Source organism: Jaculus jaculus, chromosome 5, assembly GCF_020740685.1.
Source record: "Jaculus jaculus isolate mJacJac1 chromosome 5, mJacJac1.mat.Y.cur, whole genome shotgun sequence".
NCBI classification, from domain to species: Eukaryota; Metazoa; Chordata; class Mammalia; order Rodentia; family Dipodidae; genus Jaculus; species Jaculus jaculus.
In genome coordinates, this window is record NC_059106.1 from 120,316,525 (window position 1) to 120,337,125 (window position 20,601).

General features: G+C 43.3%; 1 protein-coding gene across 3 annotated transcripts in view; it reads left to right on the plus strand.

Moving 5' to 3' along the window:
- Nbas (NBAS subunit of NRZ tethering complex) overlaps positions 1-6,067 on the plus strand; it is a 470,946-nt gene extending 464,879 nt beyond the window's left edge. For all 3 annotated transcript variants that reach the window (XM_045148869.1, XM_004665676.3, XM_045148870.1), the window contains one exon: positions 5,661-6,067. In XM_045148869.1, coding sequence (XP_045004804.1) covers positions 5,661-5,936 — 276 coding nt within the window. In that variant the 3' untranslated portion in view covers positions 5,937-6,067. The remainder of the gene's footprint in view (positions 1-5,660) is intronic.
- The last annotated feature ends 14,534 nt before the right edge of the window (positions 6,068-20,601 follow it).

Genomic DNA, 20,601 nt, shown 5'->3' on the forward strand with positions numbered 1-20,601 from the left:
AGGCAGAGTTTGTACATTTTTTTCTTGTAGAGAAACACTTGAAGCAATCAAGACTGGGGAACAATAAGTGGGAGAGGAAATATGGGGTGTTTACTCCTTTTGCACCAAAGGAGAGTGGGTGTCTTGACACAACTGGTCCTGATTATGGAAATATTGAGTGGGCATTTAGCTCTGGTTGGCTTAGAGCTGGACAGGCAGAGAGACATAACTTGACCTCCATCAAAGAGGGTGAGGCCTGTCCTTTGTAGAGCCAAGGACTCAGAGCACACATGGAAAAACAGTTCTTTGGAAATGGGCAAGAGATAAGAAAATTTTTCTTGTCATTTTTACTTTCAGGAGTCCAGTCACCCTAATTCTATCCCCCTTTATTTCTCCCTCTCATGAGAAGACACTTTAACTGCTTTTAGGGGACTGGGACAAAGACATCAGATCACTTAGTATTTCCTGCTGAATGTGACATGAAGTGGAGACTTGTGGCAGTTAAGAGAGTTTCTCCCAGAGAGGGGAACTCTTCTAATGGACCCCAGAGTGTAGGAAGATACTCTTGGAAGAGAACATTGGGGAGAAAGAATAAAAGTAAGGAGTTACTGACAAGTCAGGACAGGGAAATCTCGTCCTTTTTGAGGTCAAGGGAATCCAGGTAGATAGGCTTATATTGTCTCAGGACCATCTGAGGATGAGCTGACTGAGAGTTTCTTCCAGAACTGTTCATTAAATGACACAGTAGTACTCTACATGGTTTGCAAAAAAGATGAGATATTAGCAGAGTTATCAGAAACATATACACAATATTTCACCGTGATAATAGAGAGCTATTGGGTGTCCTTAAAGGCTGTCCATATATATATGTATATGTGTGTGTGTGTGTGTGTGTGTGTGTGTGTGTGTGTGTGTGTTACCAAAGATATATATATATATACACATACATACACACACACACACACACACATACACACACACATACATACATATATATACACACATATATGTAGGTGTGTGTATAGATAAGTATATATAGATATAGATATATAGATATGTAGATATAGATATAGATATATTGGTTTTTTGAGGTAGGGTCTCATTCTAGCCCAGGCTGACCTGGAATTCACTATGGAGTCTCAGTGTGGCCTTGAATTCACGGCAATCCTCCTACTTCTGCCTCCTGAGTGCTAGGATTAAAGGCATGCGCCACCACTCCCAGCCAAATATATTGTTTTATTCTCAGAACTTATTTATATATTCTAGATTTGAAAATAACCCTTTTGACATCTATAGTTGTTTTATTTTATATTATAGAATTAGAACTATGGGGAAAAGATGTTTTAATGTTTGTTTCCCCTCTTGGAAAGCTCTTGTTGTATTACTTAATAGGCCATTCACTTTTTTTTGTTGTTTGTTTGTTTTTGTTTTTTGAGGTAGGATTTCACTGTAGCCCAGGCTGACCTAGAATTCACTATGGAGTCTCAGGGTGGCCTCGAACTCAAGGTGATCCTTCTACTCTGCCTCCCAAGTGCTAGGATTAAGGGCGTGCACCACCACACCCAGCTTACCATTCACATATTTAAGGTATTTTTATCCTTGGTTATACACTTCTGAGTGTTTAAGACCATGCAGATAGCCCAAATTAAGGATTAATTTTGGAGGTCACTAATGGCTCTCCTAAGAGATTTTAGGGACCCAGGAGTAGCCTTATAGCTTACTGGTTTTCTGTATGTTAGAATAAGTCAGGGCCATGCTGGCCAAGTAGTTTTCCCTTCTTTGGGAAGTCAGGAGGACTGATTGCTCCTCAATTGTGACTCTCCTGTTTCAGACAGTACACCAGTTTTGTTTGGGTCTCCATATCCTCCCTACTCAGGAAGACAGGTGACTTACCAGAGGTCCAGTGTAAAATGTCCCATTATCTCCAGTGGCTTCATGACCTGGGAGCACAGGCCAAAATATTGGTGCCTTTTGCTCTGATGATTCCAACTGGCTTTGGCTTCTGCATAGGCAAGTAACACACTTAGAAAGGAAGTAACACCAACCTGGATGTATGTACATACAGAGCACATTTGATTACTGAAGTAGATTTAGTTAAAGAATGGCACAAGAGCTTCTAAAATCATTTTGTCCAACCTTTTAAAGTTTTTTTTTTTGTCCTGTGGCAACATAAGCCATATATCTGAGGCACAGGAAGTAGGCATATTTCACACTTTAAATGTCTACTATTTATAATTATAGGCAGAACCTGTTATCAGTCTTGAAAACAGTACCAATTAATTTACAAACAAACTAATTAATTTAACCTAGAAATTGTCAGAAAAGGACAAATAAGATGGTATAAAGTCTTAGCACCTGTGTTTGCAAACATCTTTGATTAGTTCAGATACCTGTGTGGGTACCAATTACCCAGATAACATTGGAAACAGAACTGTAGAGCTTGAATTTTTTTTTTTTTTCAGATGAGGACCATTGTTTGAGCATGAGGTTTTTCCCTAAAGTAAGGAATATATCTTAAGAGTTAATTTTGTTATAAGCACTGGACTTAATTGAGACAGTTACTTAATATACAATATAGCAGAATCTGATCTTTTATGAGCCAAAAACAGCTAGCTAAATTCTAATGTAACCCTTCATAAATCTTTTTTGAAAGAAAAGACAACATTTGACAATAAATTATTTTGGCTTAAGCTTGATAGCTATTGATTTTATGTACCATAGAATATTTTATTAACATAAAACAATTTTATGTTTTACCCATGTCTTAAATTTGATAAAGCTTACACAAGCTATCCCAGCATATTTTAGCCTGAAAACTCATTTTTTTGTTCCTTAAGAGCTTGTAAACAGTTAAAAATCTCTAACTTGCTGGGCATGGTGGCGCACACCTTTAATCCCAGCACTCGGGAGGCAGAGGTAGGAGGATCAATCACTGTGAGTTTGGGGCCACCCTGAGACTCCTTAGTGAATTCCAGGTTGGCCTGGGCTACAGTGAGACCCTACCTCAAAAAATCAAAAAAAAAAAAAAAAAAATCTCTAACTTTAGGCATGATGTTTAGGTTTAGCCTGAAAATTCTTTCCTACATGCACATCTTTATTCACATACTTTAACATGTTAATCTAAGTACCACTCAAAAAGCATTTTTAATGACCATTCTATGTCCCAACATTGAAAAATTGCTTCCCAGTACCTTCAATCAATTCATCATCTCACCCCATTATTAACCATCTTTCTTATAAGGCTATTAAGAAAAACTACACCAAATTGATTAATCCTATTACTGCCTAACAAGGAAGTAAGTAGTCTAAAGACAATTTTAAGTCATTAATACCAATAACACACTTGGAAATGATTTTATTAGGAGTGACTAAGGCAAATTTTGTTGCTATCTTGAGACAGGCTGGCCTAGAAGTCAGGTCAGTTGCCTCTTCCTTTTAAGTAACAGGACATCACAAACTTTATTTTTATACCTGATAAATTATAAGTTACCACTTCAGAGAAAATTCTATTGTTTTCAGTAATCCTCTATGTAAGTTGAAGTTGACCTAGAACATAAACTCAGTAATTATATTTATGATATCATGTAACAAAGTATGACATTCTTTACGTAAAACTTCAGTTCACCATAAGCTTTAGTTAAATATGACCTTTCTTTTTTTCTTTCTTGCCAATTTTTGGTGCAGTGCAGCTGCTGGGCGGGGCTTGTATGCACCTTAAATCAACCCTGCCTGGCTTCAGCCTCGCCCTATTCCTGGGCACTCACCCAGGGTCAGGTCTAGTACACGTTCATTTCTGATGCTTAATTAGCATATGGTGACATTCATTCCAGCACATAGGCAATGGCGGGGAGGGGGGAGTTCAGGTGATCTAGGGTCTCAGCAGGATGGGCTGTGTGAAGGCTGATAAGGGAGTTTCCTAGGAAACTGGCCAAAGGTCACACAGGGTTATGGGCAGAACCTAAGTTCTGGTGTGCAGGGCTTGGAGAGGGAGTGGCCTCCTATAGCCTGGGGGTCCTTAGCCATGCCTGGCAGCTCAAGCCCCTCTTCTGAAGGCTCCAAGCCTGTACCTAGCAGTGCCCGACAGAGTTTTATGTGCACATGTATATATGGCCTAGCTTGAGAGAATTAGCTTTGAAATACCACATCACTTTTAAGGTTCTTACAACCATAGTTGTTAGACTTGCACAATGCCAGCAAGTGTCATGAAGCTATTTCCTGATATTCAAGGTAAAGGAGAATTTCTGATTTGTGATCAGTACTAATTCCTTGCAAAAATATAATAATGAAAAACAGAAAAAAATTAAACAAAATGGAAAAGCTATGAAAAAACGTGTGTTAACTTAAAAGAGCAGGAGCACTAGGGAGATGGCTCAGCGGTTAAAGGTGCTTGCTTGTAAAACCTGCCAGCCTAAATTCAGTCCTCAGACACCCACATAAAGTCAAATTCAAAAGGAGGTACAAGTGTCTGCCATTCATTTGCAATAGCAAGAGACCCTGGCATACCCATACATACACATGTGCATACGCAAATAAATAAATTTTATTTAATTAATTAACTTATTTTTGTGTTTTTGAAGTAGGGTCTCGCTCTAGCCCAGTCTGACCTGGAATTCACTATATAGTCTCAGGGTGGCTTCCAACTCACAGTGATCCTCCTGCTTCTGCCTCCCAAGTCCTGGGATTAAAGGTATGGGCCACCACACCTGGCTACTTTACTTGTTTTTGAAATACATATATATCTATTGTAAAGATAAGACTAAGTATAAAGACACTGTGGAGACTCCCTAAGATACAAAGCACATCACATAAACGTGCTTTACTGTGGTAGCACTGGTGCCAGGCTTCCCACTGGCTTCTACAAGAACAATTTAAACCCCACTGTTGGTCATCCTGTTTATGTCAGTGGGGTTTCAGGACATGCTCCTTTCAACAGAGTACAAGAAGGTATTCTTGTTGTGAGAAGATCTTTTTCTTTTCTTTTGTGTTTAATTTTATTTGTTTATTTGAGAGTGACAGACAGAAAGAGAAAGAGGCAGAGAGAGAGAGACAAAATGGGCACGCCAGGGCTTCCAGCCGCTGCAAACAAACTCCAGATGCATGCACCCCCTTGTGCATTTGGCTAACGTGGGTCCTGGGGAATCGAGCCTTGAACTGGGATCCTTAGGCTTCACAGGCAAGTGCTTAATTGCTAAGCCATCTCTCCAGCCCAAGAAGATCTTTTTCATGGAGACCTGCATTCACAAGAAAGTCAGGGTTAAAGACAAATGAAATAGTAAATGTAATTGTTAAGGACACACACTTTGAAGACTGGACTTGAATTCTGTTCAGGTGCTACAACCTACTGACTGAGATACTAAGGAAGTTCATGCATCTTAATTCCTTATGTGAAAAACTGAGAAGTGGAAGTGCGGGTTTCCCAGGCTGATGTTGGGAGGCTCTGTGAAGTAATGACTACACAGTATGAAGCATAATTGCTGGAACAGTATTTCAGGCCAGGTCTGCTGAAAGGAAGCCCTGTCTGTTGCCCTGGTCTGCTCACTTCCCTCAGGCGCAGGTGCTGTAGCAGACCAGGCTCAGTGTGATGGCGAAGGTGAACACGTGGCAGCCCAGGGAGAACGCAGTGAGTGTGGGAGAGGGTATGCACATGCTCGCTCACGTTCTGCCTGTTTTCTTTCTTGAAGGTGAGTGACTCCAACTGTGACCAGGAGCTGCTTTCCCTGCTCCTGGATGCCAGGCTGCTGGTGAAGTGTGTCTCCACTCCCTTCTATCCACGTGTAATTGGTCACCTCGTGGCTAATGCCCAGCAAGGCCGTTGGGATGCTGAGGGGCTGGCCGCAGACCTGCAGGAGGCTGGCCATGAAGCTGAAGCTGGGTCACTCCTGCTGGCCGTGCGTGGGACTCACCGGGCCTTGAGAACTTTCAATACAGCCCTCTGCGCAGCACGACACTGGATGTGAGCACGCCTGCCCGAGCCACAACCCTGCTCTTGGCGGAAGAACTCTGGACCCAGCACCCTTCCAGCCAGCAGCACTGGAGCTGCAGCGTATTCTCAGTCCTCTAAGTTGCAAATAAAGCTGTGTCTAACTGACCTGTAGGCTGCCCTTCTTTAGGTTTGTTTTTTTTTTTGTTTTTTTGTCTTACATGCTGCTGGGTAAGGCATAGCCAGATGATTAGCCCCAACCCGGGGGGCTGCTGTTGATTAGTGATCACCATGATTGGTCAAGACCTGCATCCGTAAACCACAGAAGGGGTATTTGTCTGCTGTGGAAGATAAGGATCCTGACACACAGCTCACTGGCATTCACTCCCTCTGCCCAGTCATGTGCTTGAGAACAGAAGCTCTGGCTTACTACTCTAGACTTGATTGCACGAGAGACCTACTACAAGTCCAGGCCACAGCAATGGCCTGGGTAGCAACTGGGAGGTAGGGAAAAGAATGCACCCACACAGAGACCACTGCCTCTCAGGCCACCGTCTAGGTGAAAGCACAGTGCTCTTTCACTCCCACCCCAAAGAAATAATTTGGAGGGAGCAAGGCTGGGAATGAATAGGTTTAGTGTTAGTAGGTGAGGTGCTATATATAAGGTAGTGTTTTGACATAAAGAATAATTTTAAGTACCAGTAATTTGAAGATACTGCTCTCAGCAGCTTCTATACTATGTACATAATAGTACTCAGTAAATGGGTTTCTGCCATGTAGCACACTTGGGCAACAGAGTCTTTATATCTCATTCGACACATTCCGTATGTAAGTATTCCTGTTTGGTTTTATGCTTTAAGAAATACACCACTTAAGTGATAGTCTGTACCACCATTGCCCGCTCCACACACACACACACACACTCCTACCCTTCTAGATACAACCAGAATCCTCTGACAAAGTTTAGTCACCATTGGAGACTTTCTGCATAAGCTCACTCTCCCAAGTGGTAGCTGTAGGCCTACCCCAGAACTGAGTTCCTTGTCCAAGCCTTCAGCAGCACTGAAGTGTGGGAAAGGCTGGCATAGCCTCAAACACTTCTTAGAAAAGAGGACAGCATATCTTCCCCCACTCTAGAAAATGTTTGTCCAGCCATCCCCGTGAGGCCAAAAGTGCTTCCAAGGTCTCTGTACCAGCTGGATGCTGTGGCATTATGTTCCCAAAAAAGTGTGCCCACCAATAACTTGAGCTTTCTGTAGCCTTACAGCTAACCTCCATCACTTCAGAGAGCCACAGTCTGAATCCCTGCAGAGAGACTTTTCTTCACATTGGAGTAGTGTGGGTATAAGAGCACCCTGACCTCAGTTCAGTGCAGAGGCTCAAGGCTTGCAGCGGCTTACTGAGGACAGCAGTGCCGCCACACTCTGAGCCCCCCATTCATAGAACATAAACTGCTGAGCTTTGACTCTATGTCCTCACGTATCAGAAGCCAAATCTGAAAGGTCTAAGCAATTTCCGTGGGTGGGGGGGTGGTTGGACAAAAAGCAAAATATTCATTTCAGATTGATACCAGTTGCATAGATAGTCCAGAATATTTGATCTCTGAGTTGGTACTAAGAAAGTCAACTATAAATTTTTGATAACATTTTGTCTTTCCGATTCTTTTTTAAATCATATTTATTCCAAATTTTTCTCCTGAAAAGTATCAGAACAAGAATGACTTCAGTATAACCAGACTTAGATTCTACAGTGTGGCTTCTTGGAGAGCAGACCCAAAGGGGAGGCAGTGTGACCCTGGATTGGCTTTTGGTATCAGATAAACCTAGGTATGAACACTGGGAGACCAAACCAGTTACTTATGTGAACATTTGTTTTCTCATCCATAAACAGGGTTAATAATGCCTTCCTCAGCTATTAGTCAATAATAAGCAGTTTTCTGAAAGTAACAACTATAGGAAGTAACAGCAGCATGACAAAAAGCTCAGGACTGGCTTAGGAACTTGTCCATAGTGCTTGGCTCACTTCATTATGAAACATATAGGTCCAACCTGGGTGAAGTTTTAGATGTTGCTCAGTTTTCCATCTCTCCCTTCTGTCCCAAAACTGACAGTGCCATGCCCAAAGGAGTCCACGAACCACCCTTTGACACTTCCCAACTTCCTACAATGCCTCAGTTTTCCCTAGTATGATCAGTTTTCTCTGATCAACAGCTATGACACAAGCCATGCATGTGTGGTGGCACATGACTATAATCTTAGTATTCAGGAGAATCTCAAGTTAGAATTCAACTTGAGCAACAGTTCCAGCCAGTCTGGGCTACACAGAGACTGTCTCAAATCTAAAGCAAATAAATAATGTGACAGTGAAATTCCCCAATTCTCATCTCTCACCACTGAAGGTACAAACCTTTCCTGATGATGACATGTGCCAAGAGGTATGTGTGATCTGATCACCATTGATATTCTCTGCAGACAGCTGTTACTGGGGCATCCCTTAGTTTACTAAAAGTAGGGGATGGGACTTCTGAAGATTACATGGGCCAGTGGTTTCCATGGGCAAGAAGCCTGAACCCTTGGTGCCTCACCCCTATGCTCTATACTGACTAGTGACCTGATTGAGAACCTCTGGGCTGCTTCTCATCTCATGGAGGCCATGACTCGGCTCACTTGCCTTCATCCAGACTCAAACAGGGAAAGGACCTAAATCTGGCCTCCATCTCCCAGCAGTCCCACTCTGGAAGAAATACTAACAAGCAAGGAGCTGGAGTTCTTGATGTCAGGAGCCATCTGGTAGCTCCAGTTCTCTCCTGGCTCTCAGGTGAGCTTGCATGAGAACTGGCTGGAAAGCCATAACCTCCAGCTAAATTTAGATCTAGAATTCAGGACTTTTTGTTCAGTTAGCTGACCGCATCCCCTGAGTCTGAATAGTGGAAGCCCTGGAGGTGCGGTATGTTAAGTTCCCCCTCATCTTAAGGAATAGGTCTTACTTATCTTTCTGCAAAGAACACTCATTATGATAAATGTAGCAGGAACACATTTCAAAGCAAGCTCACCCTGTTCCTTGCAGAGAGCTGTGGATTTCTCTAGGTAGCAGTAAATGCTGCAGCTCCTTCTCATTTAGCTCCAATAGCTGGGGATTCAGTACCTCTCCTTCATAACTCCAGACCCATTATAAACTGAAGATGGCTTATACAATGAGGAAATAGGAAAAAAAGACTTAGGCCTCCTTCCAGAGCTTGAAGGGAAGTAAAGGAGACTTATTGTAGTTTGCATACACCCATGTAGAGGGTTTTCTCCCCACAGTCAGGGAGATGTCCCCTGCAGGCTGGTTTGCTACTCCTGTGAATCTCTTAGACCCGATGTTACTGGGGAAGTGGAGTTCCCTTTGTGTGTTTTTAGTCTTGTCAATAAGAGAACTTAGCAACCAACTCAGAAGAAAGCTTGAGGACAATTAGTGCTTGAGAGAAAAACCAGAGGGAAGGTGGTAAATCCCAGCAATTGCTTGGTGGAAGGAGGTGGATAATGGAAAAGAGAAAGTCATGCCTTTTGAGTTAGGTCCAGAAAACGGGAAGGCTCAGCAAGCAGGTGGGCAAGCAGCTGCGTGGGGTAAGGGAATTTTCCGGGAAACTTTGAAAAACCCCAGAGTGTCTGAGCAAACCTGCTTAGGGTGTTGGCTGACATTCAAAGAAGAGATAGAAAGGAACAAAAGGAAAATTTACACTTGTGGAGTTAGAACTCAAAAAAATGGGCAGGCTTCATAGGATCTACAAGCCACTACCTGGACGGAGGGGCAGTACATTATCTCATTACCAGGATGAACTCTCCTCTCACCTCACTAGCATGTCTTTAGGTGAGGGATGGTCTCTTGGCCAGGTAATCAACAGGCTCAATTGGATTAACTTTTCCTGGGAAGGTACAATAATATGTTTCTGTAAACTTATGTTTTGGGTAGAAAGTCATTTACCTGGCCAAAAGTAAAACTCAAATTCTGTTCCTCTTAACAGAATTGATGCCTCCACCCTCCCCCTTGAACAGGGAAAGGAAAGGTGTCCAAAGGTGGTCATGAGGGAGGGTTCCATCCTCCATGGTTCCAAGCCTATGTAGTAGCCACTCAGCAAGATCAAACCTGCACATCAGCAAGCAAGAGTTGCAACCTGCGCTCAGCTAAGAGCCTCAGGACCATGCACACAAGACTACTGCTAGGAAAAGAGAGACTTCACTCCACTGCCATGCTGGTGCCCCACTCCCAGAGCATGTTTCCCTTCTGTGACTCAGAGCTCTGGAGGCTGCCTGCAGGCATGGAGATTCATTTTAGAAAGTAGAGTCCTCACAATGGTTCAGTGTGTGAGGAAAGCCAGAAATGTGTGGTTCAGACAACCTTGGAGTTTTAAGTCGGGGTTTATTCTGATGCTGAAGGACAGCAGGGAAGGGGCTAGAGGGGACTTGCCCTCTGTCCTGGCTCATCCTTAGCTCAGCTGATGGGGTGTGGGTGTGGTCTGGACCCGCCTCTTATTTAGCAGCCAGGTTTAAGAGACCACAACCGACTAGAGTCAGGCCTGTGGGTTTGAGGCTGGCCTGGCTGAGTTATGTATATGACCTTAGACAACTTTGGCTGCCACACCTCCCTACTGTGAGGCTTCAAGTTTGCGACGGAAAGGTGAAGGTGTGTCAGGAGAAGGGGAGCAGCTGGAGGAGAGGAAGCCAGGAGAAGATGAACCCAGGTATTGGCCTTGCTCGTCCCACATAATATGGCCAGACAAGGAAACTTAAATCAAAGATGACACCCTTCATTTCCCTCTTTGTTTTGTGCATCTTTCTATTGCCACCTAAAACATCAAGATTATTATTATTATGCCTAAGCTAGACTAGGAGGAAGACATTCCTAGGAGGAAGACAGCTACCTAGTTGCAGTCCAGGAGAAAGGGTAGTAAGGCAGCCAAACACAGGAATAACTTGGGCACCTGAGACTGCTTGGCTTGGGCAGTAAACATACCCTTTCCCTAAACACTTGTTCCTGATAAGCATTGCATCTACCTCAAACAAGGCTGAATGGACTGGCAGAACTCCTGTCATCATGAGAGATGGAATGTTGCAGGATCAGAGCCAAAGTACCTTGGGCTACCTATCTTTAGCCCCTCATTAGCCACTTATCAACCACCTCTGCATCTGACCTAACATCCTTGTGTCTATCAGATGATCAGGTGAAACCTTTCTGGAATGTACTTGCAGACTGCCAGTTTCCACCAACCCAGGCTAAGAATGTCATCAGATTAACACCTAAAGCCACTTTGCTGTAACCTGCCTACATGATGTCTCCACTGATGTATTTGAAAAGTGCCATGGTTTATCACTTTCTCTTGCTCTGTAACTATAAAACCTCCATGAAATTATTAATATATTGGAACATAGAACTTTGGGGTAACCTGAATCTGTATTCCTAGGTCACATCACTCATCATTGACTACAGAATTAACTATTGCTTATTCCCTCTGAGGTGAGAGCTCTGTGTTTTGTGTTGACACAGTGTTGGGACCCTGGACCCCCACCTCTCGCAGCTGCACCTACACCTTGTTCCACACAGTGAACCTCCCTGCTTAGCAACTATCATTCGTGCTCATTACCCATTCAATTATGTTCTTGGGCCTAGGATCAGAACCGCAAGGGGCCCTCCAGTGGGAACTGCTTTGGGTTGTGTTCTCGGTATTGCAGTTACTTTCTCCTTGCTGTAACAAATACCTGGACAGAAGCAGCTTAAGGGAGAAAGGGTTTATTTCAGACTTATAGATTCCAGGGAAAGTTCCATTATGGCAGAAGCTAGCTCACTCCACTATGCACAGCACAGAGAAAGAGCAGGTAACACCAGCAAGCATGAACAACCAGAGCTCATACTGACTTTCTACACATCTAGTAGGGCTGGACCTGAAGATCTGCCCCCAGTGACACACCTGCTCCAGCAGGCTGCTGGAGACTTAAGTAGGAAATTGAATCTGAAATACATGAGCCAAGCTGGGTGTGGTGGCGCACGCCTTTAATCCCAGCACTTGGGAGGCAGAGGTAGGAGGATCGCTGTGAGTTCAAGGCCACCCTGAGACTACATAGTGAATTCCAGGTCAGCCTGGACTAGAGTGTAACCCTACCTTGAAAAATCAAAAATAATAATAATATAAAATAAAATACATAAGACTATGGAGGACATATATCCTAACAATCATGCACAATAAGGCAAATAGTGTCCTTTAGCTGAATTTTTAGGGAAAAACCCTAACTTAACATCTTATGCCTATGCATAACTGACTATTCATAATTATTAAAATCAGATGCATCAGAGCAGTAGATAAATGTTACATAAAACAAAGTTGTCACTCAAGCCAGAAGACTACTATAGTAGACAGCTTTAGGTCACTGAGATGAACTTTTTTTTTTTTAATAATTTTATTTATTTATTTATTTGAGAGCAACAGACACAGAGAGACAGATAGAGGGAGAGAGAGAGAATGGGCGCGCCAGGGTTTCCAGCCTCTGCAAACGAACTCCAGACGCGTGCACCCCCTTGTGCATCTGGCTAACGTGGGACCTGGGGAACCGAGCCTCGAACCGGGGTCCTTAGGCTTCACAGGCAAGCGCTTAACCGCTAAGCCATCTCTCCAGCCCGAGATGAACTTTTAAACTAGGCACAATTATGGAAGAAGGGATATTTCCTGATATTTACAGACCAGGGGAAGTTATAATGGCAGGAGAAGCTGGCCTCTTTTTATAGGATCAAGCAGAGAGAGAGAGAAGTGCCAAGCCAAAGACACACACACACACACGCACGCACACACACACACACACACACACACACACACACACCACACCACACCACACACAAATACACTTAGGAATTCCAGGCAGAATTTAGGCACTTTGTATATTTTTAGACTGGTATTTCAAATCCACCACCATACCTTAAAATCTGCCCAGTGACTCCTCCTCCAGCCAGGTGGCTGGAAATCTAAGAAGTTTTAACAAACTCCTGACTCTATTGGGGGCATCTATTTAAACTGCCACATTCTGCCCCTGGTCCCCAATATATTTAAAACCATTTTACATTGCAAATTGTACTTAGGCTAATTTTAAAGTATTTTACAGGTTTTATGAAGTAAGATACTTTTTATGTCTTATCTGAGATTTAAAATTGTTTCTTAGTTGTGAGTTCTGTAAAATCAAACAAGTTATATACTTTTATCATTTAAAGGCATAAACTTTTTTTTATAAAGTTACAGTCTCACTCTAGCCCAGGCTGATCTGAAATTCAATACATAATCTCAGGGTGGCCTCAAACTCATGGCAATCCTCCTCTGCTCTGTCTCCTGAGTACTGGGAGCATAAACATTTTTAATTGTTATAAGGTAGAGAAAGGAAAGATTAAAACAATGTAAACTTAACAGCCATTAAGTAAACATTAACCTTTTGTAGTTTAAGTCTGATATAATCAGTGACTGACAGTCTCTGGATTTTTAAATTTTTGTCCCTCTAGCTGGGCCAGGGAAAACTATCTCTAGTCAACAGTCTCCATTGTAGTCTTTGTATAGTCTTGGCATATTTAAATATTTTTGGGTCTTTATGTAAACTACAGTGTATTTTTTAAAAGTTCTTTTAGCCTATGTATGAGGATTACCATGTCCTGTCTATATGTTGTATCTCAGCAGCAGCACTTGGAACCATATGTATTTTATGGACATTTTATATATATTTTATGTTTTTGAAACTAATACCATGTATGTAGGATGCAGACATATTTTTAATTTAGGGAGGAAATAAATTATGACCTTGAAGAGCATTTTTTTTAGTTAACTTTTTAAAAAAGAGTTTGTAATTTTATCATAGTCTTTTTTAGGCATTTTTTAATTGTTTTAATGTAAAGCAGTTGGGCTATTTTTCTTAAGATTGTTAATGTGTTTGACAATGGCAGCTTTAGTAAGTTAAATCCTGTCTTAATGTCTAATTTTAACTTATTTGAGTTTTTTTTTAACTTAAAATTTTAAATCTCTCAGTCCAGTATCTTTAGTCAAGTACATCAGTTTATTATAAATTTAACCTTTGGGCCTGAGCCATAGAACACTTTAGTTGAATTTTAGGGGAAAAACCCTTACTTAACATCTTATGCCTATGCATAATTGAGTATTCATAATGATTAAAGTCAAATGTGTCATGAAAAGGAATATATGCAGTAGAAAAAATGTTATATAATACAAACTTGTAACTGAAAGCCAGAAGACTACCAAACTGTGCCCCCAGTAACTGATCCATCCTACCCTCACAATCCTATAAAGAGAAGCTCCAGCCCACTTCCTGATGCTCTTAATTCTCTCCACTCAAGTGGCCCTCTGCCCCTTCAAGCCCTCACTATTGCTTTGATCTTAATAATGTGTCTTGTTACTTCACTACTTATGTGTGCCTTTCTTCAATTCTTTGAATAAAACACCAAGAACTGGGAAACCCTCTGAGGCCACCAATAACAACAGTCAATAAGAAAAGCTGTCAGAGTTGAGCTGGATGAACCCATTCTGTCCATTTCCAAGGGATCCCATTCTGTAGTTGAGCGTAAGGCTCTGATGTGTAAGATGCCAAGTTCCTGAGACAGAAGTGCCCTACAAACACTGCTTGCTTTGCCTTTAGGAAAGGGATCAAGTTGTCCTGGATAATTAAAGTTTCCATTCACATTACTAGCTCTATCTTGGAGGTCTTCCTAGCAGGCTCACTTCCTTTAGGATCTGGTGTTCACACTGGTCCTGCTATTTGCAACTTACCTGTCCTCAAGAGATAGGAAAAGGTATGCTTCTGCTATTTGGGTAGATTACTTATAACTCATATCTTTTATACTCCCTTAACCAGAACACATTTTGCTAATTCTAACAAAACAGTGTAAGTACAATATACTAAGCACCTGTATGTGTGTTCTATATTGAGTCTCGTATATATGGACAGCCACAAACCACTCCAGAAAGAAAAGTAGAGAAGAGATCATCCCCTTCTGATGCTGGAGGATTCCTAGAGAGGAGGTGCTGGTCCTCAGTCAGTGTTGGAAGGCTGAGGAAGCTGGGTTTTGATGTCAGCAAAGATGGCAGCAGCGACAACGGGGTAGATACACTCACTTGGACCTCTTTGTAACTTCTAGCCCTTTCTGGAGGATGGGTTTCCCTCCTTCATTAATTCTTCCTGGAAATACCCTCACAGGCCTTCCAAGAGGACTTATACTTGAGTTCAGATCTAATAAAGTTGACAAGATGAATTATCATAGCCCCATCTTGAAGTGCATGGTTTTGGAGATTACCAATAGGACACATAGAGCCAGAATTCTCAAGGAGTGCAGAATCTCACAAAAGCTTGGCTCTGAAACCAGGTTGACAATTCAAATTATGACTGTCCCTCTTAAGGAAGCCTTGAAAAATACTCTCTGTGTTGGGTTTCTTATATACAACACGGGATGATCTCTCCTCTTGTCTATCATATCTTCCCTCCCACCACAAGGTGCCCACTATGTTCCAGGCATGCCACTTTACCTTGTGTGGTGGTTAGAATGAAATGCCCCCATAGGATCATGTGTTTTGAATACTTGGTCCACCGTTGGTGGCAATTTGGGAGGTCAAACCTTGCTGGAGGAGGTGAGTTATTGGGAGTGGACCTTCTATATTAGTCCTGCCTATTTGTTGTTCAGAGCCAGCTCACCCTTTTAAAAGTTTTTTTTTTAATTAATTTATTTATTTGAGAAAAAGAGGGAGGGAGAATGGGCATACAAGGGCCTCTAGTCACTCCAAATGAACTACAAATACATGTGCCACCTTGTGTATCTGGCTTTATATGGGTACTGGGGAATCAAACCCGGGGCCTTAGGCTTTGCAGGCAATTGTCTTAACTGCTGAGCTATCTATCCAGCCCCCAGATGACTCTTGCTACTACCTTCTAACTGATATGATAAGACATGATGCCCAATCTCTGCTCTGCCATGCTTTCTCCACTATGGTGGCACCTCCCCTTAAAATTGTAAATCTGAAATAAACCTTTTCCTCCCATAAACTACCTGTGTAGGGTGCTTGTCCCAGCAAAGGGAGCATAACTACTACACCTGGGATCTCACTTGAGAGTCATTGAGTACTGCCTTTCTCACCTCACCACCCACCGTGCATTAGGCCCCATCCTTTCTTTCTAAATGTTCCTTTAAGCTGCCCTCACTTGTGTCTCCCTGGATTTCACACTTTCCTACCCAACCTCCTGATCACCATCCCAGGACCCCTCCCTGCAACCACCTCTGCCACCTTTCTAATGTGGGCATCTACCTTGTTATCCTCCACCTGAAGCCCCGTGGTGGTTCTCTGCTCTACAAGATAAGCTCCTTATCATGACAGTGAAAGCTTATCACATCACACTTTACATAGCTACTTTTGATGTAACATGTATCTGGGTAAACTTCATCAGAACCGTATTGTATAACATTTTACAGGCATTTTGTAGGACACAGAAATTCATGGATGTCAACAATGAAGCAAAATCATAGCCAGAAGTCAGCAGAACTAAAATTTGTACCTTCTTGTCCCTTATACTCAAACTCCTATATTACCATGTTTTTAAATTTATTTATTTATTTATTTGAGAGTAACAGACAGGGAGAGAGAGAGAATGGGCATGCCAGGGCCTCTAGCCACTGGAAAAGGACTCCAGATGCGTGTGCTCCCTTGTGCATCTGTCTAACGTGGGTCCTGGGGAATTGAGTCTCAAACTGGGGTCCTTAGGCTTCACAGGCAAGTGCTTAACCACTAAGCCATCTCTCCAGCCCTGTATTTCCATGTTTTAAGAAGTATGTGTATTTAGTTGTGGTAAAATGTATAATATAAAAATCAACATGTAAGCCATGCGTGGCAGCACACACCTTTAATCCCAGCAGTTAGGGGGCACAGGTAGTAGGATTGCTATAAGTTTGAGGACCCACAGAGTCAGTTTTAGGTCAGCCCAGACTACAGTGAGACTCTGACTCAAAAAAAAAAAAAAAAAAACTACTGGGCTGAAGAGATGGCTTAGTGGTTAAGGCACTTGCCTGTGGAGCCTAAGGACCCATGTTCTACTCTCCAGATCCCAGGTAAGCCAAATGCACAAAGGTGAAGCAAGCACAAGTTCACACATGCCCACTAGGTGGTGCAAGTGTCTGGAGCTCAATTGCAGTGGATGAGGCCCTGGCATGCCAATTCTGTCTCTCTCTCTCTTTCACTTCCTCTCTCTTTAAAATTAAAAAAATATTCAATATATTTCCCATGGTAAGAGTAAAGTTCAAATAAATAATACAGCTTAGTACTTTAAAAATATTTTTATTTATTTGCATGCAGAGAGAGAAGAGAACAGGGAGAATTGGTGCCTTAGGGCCTGTAGCTACTGTAAACAAACTCTAGATACATGCACCACTTTGTGCATCTGACTTCATATAGTTACTAGGGGACTGAACCCTGGTCATCAGCTTTTCAGAGAAGTGCCTTAATCACTGAGCCATCTCTCCAGCCCCCAGTTCAGTACTTTAAAGCCCATTAAAATTGTTGCATGAAATAGCTTAAGAACTTTGTCATTTTGCAACACTAAAACTGTATATTCATTAGACAACTTTCCATTTTCCTCACCCCAGCCCTGGCTGACATATAGCCATCTACTCCAGAAGAGTGTTGAATTTCTCCAAGCCTCTGACAAGTGCCCTTCCCTGTGGGCACCCTCCCTCTACTGTTAGTCTCTGGGCATTCTAATAAGTGGCTGGGCTAAACTGGTAGTTAAGACACTTGTTCTGACACTGACCAAAGTGACTCATTGACTGTCTTCCCTGGGCTCTAATGTGTTGTCTCATTTAAGTTTTACTGCAATCCTGTGAGGTATTCTGAGTCTTCAGTTTACAGATGAAGGTGCTACAGCATAGAGAGGCCTAACCACCCAACTTGGAAGGGCTGAAGTTATTTCGCTCAGAAGTGGTGATGCCTCTGACATTCTGCATATTGAAGGGCTACACGTGTGTGTGTGTGTGTGTGTGTGTGTGTGTGTGTGTGTGTGTGTGTGTGTTGCTCATTCCTACCCCCATGTCCAGATCCCTCCCTGCTTAAGTGTTCCTGCTTCCTCCTGGGAATCTGTGTGGAAGAGTGGAGATTGTCAGACCAGAAGAGCCTGAAAAGGATAAAAGATCTCTAAGAGAAGATGGGGTGATCTGCCACAAGTGGTGGCATAAATGTGGATTCCAGGGACAGGCTAGCTATAGAAAGGCCATGGAAGAGGTAATTCATTACTTTGATAACCAGGCACTCAAGGGCAGGACCTGGCAACACTGGATCTGGGACTTGGACACTATTGTGTTTCCTACACAGACACTTTCCTTGTGCTTCTCTGCTACTGGCTCACTCTTACAGACGACCTTCTCTGTGAGGTAGGCACTCATCTTCCTGGTTCAACCACCAGGGAGGAAAGGATGCCACTTCCTCTGGTAAACAGTGGGACCTGAGACTAGCTCTGGCTGGGGCTACGGCTTGCCCCTAGAGGAGCCAGGGAAGAGTTAAACTGTGCTGGTGGAAATTTGAAGGTAACAACAGGAGAGCCAGCAAATAAACCAGGGCTGGACAGTGGGAGGCGTATGCAGCAGTATTTCCTCAAGGTATGCTACTTGCCCAGTGGCAGCCTATGCACAGGGAAGAACTGATTCAAGGATGCCCCAACACTGCCTCTCACTACCTGAGTAACCCAGGGCCTTGTGTCTGCTGGCATTAGGAGAGCTCTCACCCTGAGACCCTTCTCACTTTCAGACTTGCCTAAAGGAAGTGAAAAAGCAACCTAAGTCTTTGGCCTTGTTGTTCCTTCTAGAAACACTTGTAAGGGGTTACCATAGCAACATCCTGCTCTTCAAACCCATTCTCTGGCTGGCTGGCAATCAAATCATGGTGGGAGGGTGGCATTGCCAGTTCTGGAGCCAAGAGGCTTCCCCAGTAAAACAACTGTGATATATACTGGGTATCCTGCTTAATGTCAGCCTTGAGCTGGGTCATCTGCAGGTCACTGGGATCAGTTCTATTACTTAGGACTGTCCACTTAGGGAATAGCCTTAAGGTTAAGGGATGGGAGACAAATTATGTCCAGATAATCCCCAGCTTCCAATGGACACTGTTCCCACACTCATCAAGCAGGCAGAATGGGGGCACGCAGAGCTAGTAGGAAGACCATGCATATTCTGCATGTTAACACAGTTTGTGAGGCACATGCTTGTCATCTTCCTCTCAAATGGAGACACAGAGAGAGCACCAAGAGACATACCCAGGTCACCCAGCTTATACGCAGCAAAGCCAGGCAGGGAACCCAGATCTTCTGCTGCTGCTCTCTTCCCTCCACTTCCTCTGTTTTCCGGGTCCACTCCAATGACAAAACTTGGTTTTAAGAAGTAATGTTTGTAGTTTACTTCTCTATAAGGCAGACACAGGCATAATGCCACATCCTGTGAAATTGTCAGATTTTGTATTGCTGGTGGGAAAGGACAGCCCTTAACTTTGGTGGCAAGTTCAACTTGGTGCCTACTGAATATCCCAGGATTCATGGAGGGCATTCTACATGGTGTGGCCTACTGTGTGAGGATGAGAAACAGAATTCTGGATGGTTTGGTACAGTTTATGAAGATAAGGAACTCCATTCTGGATGGTGTGGTCCAGTGTGTGAAAATGAGGAACTCCATTCTGGATGGTGTGGTCCAGTGTGAGAGGATGACAGACTGCATTCTGGATGGTGTGGTCAAGTACGTGAGGATGAGGGACTGTATTACAGATGGTGTGGTGCAGTGTGTGAGGGTGAGGGACTCCATTCTGGAAGGTGTGGGGATGGAGGACTGCATTCTGGGTGGCATGGTCCAACACGTGAGGATGAAGGACTGCAGTCTGGATGGTGGGGTCCAGTGTCTGAGGATGAGGGACTGCACTGTGTATGTGTGGTCCAGTATGTGAGGATGAGGGATTCCATTCTCATGGTGTGATCCAATGTGTGAAGATGTGGGATTATGTTCTAGATGGTGTTGTTAAGTGGGTGAGGATAGGGGACTGCATACTGGATGGTATGGTCCAGTGTGTGAGGATGAAGGGCTGCATTTGGGATGGTGTGCTCCAGTGTGTGATGATGAGAGACTGCATTCTGGATAGTGGGTTTCAGTGTGGTGATGATGAGAGGCTGCATTCTGGATAGTGGGTTTCAGTGTGTGATGATGAGAGACTGCATTCTGGATGGAGGGGTCCAGTGTGTGATGATGAGAGACTGCATTCTGGATGGAGGGGTCCAGTGTGTGAGGGTGAGGGACTGCATTCTGGATGGTGTGGTCCAGTGTTTGATGATGAGGAACTGCATTTAGGATGGCATGGTCCAGTGTGTGAGGATTGGTCAGGGCATCTTGGATGATGTGGTCCAGTGTGTGAGAATGAAGGACTGCATTCGACATGGTGTGTTCCAGTGTGGTGATAAGAGAATGCATTCTCAGCAGTGTGTTCCAGTGTGTGAGAATGAGGGACTACATTCTGGATGAAGTAGTCTACTGTGTGGAGATGTGGGATTACATTCTAGATTGTGTGGTCCAGTGTGTGAGGGTGAGGGACTGCATTATAAATGGTGTGGTCCAGTGTGTGAGATGATAAAATGCATTCTGGATGGTGTGGTCCATTGTGTTAGATTAAGGGG